The 5,242-nt window shown below is 35.1% G+C and overlaps 1 protein-coding gene across 1 annotated transcript in view; it reads right to left on the reverse strand.

The window, feature by feature from the left end:
- Positions 1 to 789: 789 nt before the first annotated feature.
- Positions 790 to 5,242, reverse strand: part of LOC139135429 (carboxypeptidase B-like) — a 12,539-nt gene continuing 8,086 nt past the window's right edge. The window contains exon 10 of the mRNA XM_070702809.1: positions 790 to 1,074. Coding sequence (XP_070558910.1) covers positions 890 to 1,074 — 185 coding nt within the window. The 3' untranslated portion in view covers positions 790 to 889. The remainder of the gene's footprint in view (positions 1,075 to 5,242) is intronic.

Raw genomic sequence — 5,242 nt, forward strand, 5'->3', positions numbered from 1 at the left:
AAAAATACTCCCCAAGTGCCACCAAATAACACCATTTTAATCTCTATTTTTCAAAAGCTCCAACGGCAGGAGGGGGACACCCCCTCCTGACCACCCCCCGCAAAAATACTCCCCAAGTGCCACCAAATAACACCATTTTAATCTCTATTTTCAAAAGCTCCAACAGCAGCAGGGGGACACCCCTCTCCTGACCTCTTCCCAGTGACCGCTTGCGTGGCCGCTTGTGGTGCTTGGCACCACATGTTTGCCCTCTTTATCTTCAGACAGCGACGAACGAAAAAAAAATTATAAATCTGAAAATTTACTCTGAAAAAAAAATTTGCACAGCAAATCTCAATTGGAAAAAATAAATTTCAGAAATTTACAATAGTAAAAAAAAAAATTTCACAATTTCATTGTGACCACCCCCCTCCAAAGGTCTAATGGTCCATCCCTTATGATGGATTGCTGAGGTGCAAAATATCAAAGCACATTAAAAACTATAACATAATACAACACGAGCGTGTGGTGTGTTATAAAACACCTATAACCTGGACTTTATTCGGGCTATAGCGCCCATTTATTACCCCTCGTGGCCGTGGGTTACCAGAAACACATCGCCTTGCCCCTCGGCCTACGGCCTCGGGGAATAGCGATGTGTTTTGGTAACGCACGGCCTGTCAGGGTAATAGACGGGCGCTATAGCCCTCATGGCCAGGTAATAGATGTTTATTAAAACTAAAATAGACATCACTGAATACCATGCACTGGAAGTCATCCCTTTAGGAACAATAATACACAACACAAGTATTAAATTTTCTGCATCAGAAAAGTTTTATTGATCCATTCTGTTTGTTTCTGTCAATTTATGTAAAATTTGATTACATCATGGAGTCTTTTGAGCTTTTGCCTACGATCTTGCAACGTGGACACACAGAGCTACAAAGCCTGCATAGTTCTCTTCACCCGTTGGAATGATTTGATCCTCGGGAAGAGCGAAGCCGTATTCTCCTGTGTCACGCAGTTCAAATGTGTAGGAGTGGACGATACCCCTGTCTCCGTAACCCCAGTCTACAGTTGTACCGCTGGTGGCATCTATAAGAAAAGAAAAAAAATACCATAAGTGACATAGATGACTCATAACAAAGATTTGGACAACACTGCTCGATACAAAGCTAAAATAGACGGACTAAGTACAACTACACCTTATGACTCAGATGTATGTATATATGTATGTATGTATGTATGTATGTATGTATGTATGTATGTATGTGTGTATGTATGTATGTATGTATGTGTGTGTATGTATGTATGTGTGTATGTGTGTATGTGTGTATGTGTGTATTTGTGTATGAGTCCGGCAGCCAAATCCACTTTTTGTCCTGAACCTTGTGTTAGGGTCTTAAGTTTTTTTTAAACCGGGTTTTGCTAGTCAAGATAACCAAAGTATAAAAAAAATAGTTACTGGATCTCTGTCAGTATTGAGCAATTTTAGATAATTAGCATAAACAAAATGGCCGCCAAATTATCACAAAATACCATTGGAAGCAGTAGAAGTAGGCTTTATATTGTTAAAGTCTGCAAGTAAAAGCACATTTCTTTTAGTGCTTCAACTAAAAAAAAGGTTAGTAATCATAGATGAATTAGTTTAAATATTAATTTGCATAAATTAACACAAAATTATCACAAATTACCATTGGAAGCAGTAGAAGTAGGCTTTATATTGTTAAAGTCTGCTAGTAAAAGCACATTTCTATTAGTGCTTCAACTAAAAAAAAGGTTAGTAATCATAGATGAATAAATTTAAATACTAATTTGCATAAATTAACACAAAATTATCACAAATTACCATTGGAAGCAGTAGAAGTAGGCTTTATATTGTTAAAGTCTGCTAGTAAAAGCACATTTCTATTAGTGCTTCAACTAAAAAAGGTTAGTAATCATAGATGAATAAATTTAAATACTAATTTGCATAAATTAACACATAAACCATATTTTATAGGAAAGCTTGAACTGTACCAAAGTAGATTATAAACAATGCTACAATGAATGCTAAATGAATTGGTGCGGCAAAGGGGAAGGCAGCTCCACACACTATACTATTTTTGCGAATATTCAGTGTATTCCTATGTTACTCGTAATATGTTTAATATTTTCGTCTTTTTCAATTTTGGACACAGTGTTGGGACACTATGGCGAAACAAAAGTCTACAACGAGGTAAAAGTAGGCTCCGTGTTTATTACAGCTCTCTCAACATTATACACGTGCTCGAACACAAATATAACCTGTCCAATAACTGGCAAACGAAAATACCACAACAGTCTTACAGGAATACAATCTCTAAGAGAAAGAGATCAAACACAACAAGCAAAGAAGCTCCTCGGACGTTTCGAAGAAGAAGTCAAATAACAACTTACACATAAACTCAAAATATTAGTTGTTACGTACGAAAAACTACTTCCCCAGACCAAACCAAAGGGCTCTTTTTCATGGCCACCAAATTGCTCAGCCAAAGAACTACCATTGAAATGCGATGGCCAGGCCATCATATTCAAAATACACACAGAGAAAATTTAACAGATTGAGGAAATCTTCTCTGATAATGGAAGCAAAAGAAAAGAATTAATTAAAGAAACAAACAAAAAATAAGACGCAAACAGGCGTACCAAATACGAGTCCCTAAGAACTCTAAATGTATTAAAATATCTCTCGGAATATGAACAGCACGATTGGAACTAATTTGGGATAATTGGATTTTCATATTTTGCAAATTTCTGAAAAGTGTTCGGTGCCATATAGCTGAATGTTGCAGTATCGCAAATTACTCATAAATACAAGTGTGTAATATAAAAGAAAAGCAGATTAGATTACATTTCAAGATTAAATCGACATTACGTCACCATCCAATTATCCCAATTAGTTCCAATTGTGTTAAACTATTAACTCCAGAAATAACATTGAATAGAGGCTTAAAATTTATCCCTGGAAAATTCCGAAATTCATTTCAATACAACCAAATCTAACATAGCATAGGCAGAAGAAATGCCATTAAAACACTATCAAATTGAACAATAACATTACCATAAAACCATTAGATAAAGACAGGGGAAATGGAATAGCAATATCAAATTAAATAGATTATATTGAAGAAAGTCACAGACTTTAAGCCAAAAGAGATTACGATACAAAAGTGCATGTAAATGACAGCGACAACACAACCAGAAAACTACACGCATGTACTAAAATAAACAAATAGACAAATGATACGTTCAAATATCATGATCCCTTAAATACACATAATATGCACACCAACGCAGTATCCACTCCAAAAATTCAAAAAAGTCACCAGCATCAGCAAAATCATTTGTCGTCACGGTCCAAATTATTTATGGCTGCTCTAGCGAAATGCATAAAATATCGCAATACATAAGATAGAATATTTCTTAAAACTGATTGTACAAAACCAGCCAATGTACATTAAAGACACAACGGACTTTACCAACAAACTAAGCAAGATAACAATACAACATAATGCATTACTAGTCAGTCTGGATGTAATCTCGATGTACACAAATACTCCACAAACTGAAGCAAGCTGTCACAAACGCACTTGATTCAGTATCAACTATCAATTACAGCTGTAAAATATAAAGAAAAGATCGAAGCGTTCCACTAAAGAATTACTAACAATAATTCTCCAACATAACACGGTTGAATTTAACAGAAACGTCTACCAACACATTTGTGGCTGTAGCCTGGGTTCACCAGTTTCGCCGGAAATCGCTGATACAACATTCTACAACATTGAAACTGAGATCATTAAACTACTCAGAAGCAGACTGTCCTTTTGGAAACGATTCAGAGATGATGTTTTCATGATCTATACGGGAACAGAAACTGAGCTGAATGTGAATTTATGGCTGACGTCAATAAGTTACACTGAACTTTCAAATTTACAATAGAGTATTCTCCTGAAAGTGTCATTAATGATTTACAAAGTCAACGATACGATAAAGGGAGAATTCTCGACACAAAAACTCACACCAAAATAACTGACCATTTCAATATCTAGCCAGAAACTCGTGCTACCCAAAAAGGTATTTTTACTGGTTTAATTAAGGTAAATTGCTGAGATACGCCCGTGTAACAACATATAATAATAACCAAGACTTTGACAAGAAAGTTGAATTTTCAACAACAAACAAAAACAAAACAAAAACAAGGTTATAAGACCACAGAAATCGCACAATCAGAAAAAGGAAGTTGGACACACAAAGTGCGAATCGTACCTCAAACTAGGGAAAATCAATAACAAAAAAACTAATATACATACGCAACCAAATACAGTCCACAAATTAGAACAAACGATATAAAATCACTAACAATGAAATGGAAAATAATTAAAACGTGAACGTCTTCAGTTTTTGTTCCCTGAAAAACCAATAATAGCATACAAGAGAAACAAAACTTAAAAGATGAATTACTTGTAGTAAGAGCCAGAATCAACGCAAAGGATCAACGAAAAAGAGAAAAAAACAACAACAAATAAACACATAAGTAATAAAGAACAAGAGACTTCAACAACATCCACAGGAAAACAGGCCATACACAGACAATACAAATATACAATCTCACACTGGATTGGATTCAGATCCAAATATATCAATAATAGTTTCGTTACTAAATGAACAAATGTAATTCTAGAGGTTATACACGAACAAAATAAGGATAACAATATTAAGAGACTGAAGAAGAACTCACATTTAAGAGTTTCGAAATGCACGTTAAAATGGATCACAGATGATTTTTGACACTACAGACCGAACGACGAATCGTCATAGTACATCCAAAAATAAATTAAACCCCCAAAAATACACATATTAAGAGTAACATATGAAAAAACTGAACATCCTTAAAAATAGTATGGTGTGTCGAGCCGCCTTCCCCTTTTTACCTTTAGAGAACCCGAGTAACTTTGGAAATATCTTCTATAAGTCATTGTACTCCAAACCCATAGTCTTTTTCTGATACACAAAGTGTGACTGATCATGGATTCAATGTGACGTCAGCAGATTCCATATCAACCTCGAAAGTAGTGTAAATCACAACGTTTTTTTCTTAAATGTACATAAAATGCATTGATAGTCGAGCTAGGAAAAAGTTCCCACCTTACTTAATCATTGTTTCGGTTAGAAAATCACAACTCAGGTTGGTTTTAGCAAAGGCATAAAGATCACTAACTTACTTAGAATCATAACAGAG

This window comes from Ptychodera flava, chromosome 6 (genome assembly GCF_041260155.1).
Source record: "Ptychodera flava strain L36383 chromosome 6, AS_Pfla_20210202, whole genome shotgun sequence".
Taxonomy (NCBI): Eukaryota; Metazoa; Hemichordata; class Enteropneusta; family Ptychoderidae; genus Ptychodera; species Ptychodera flava.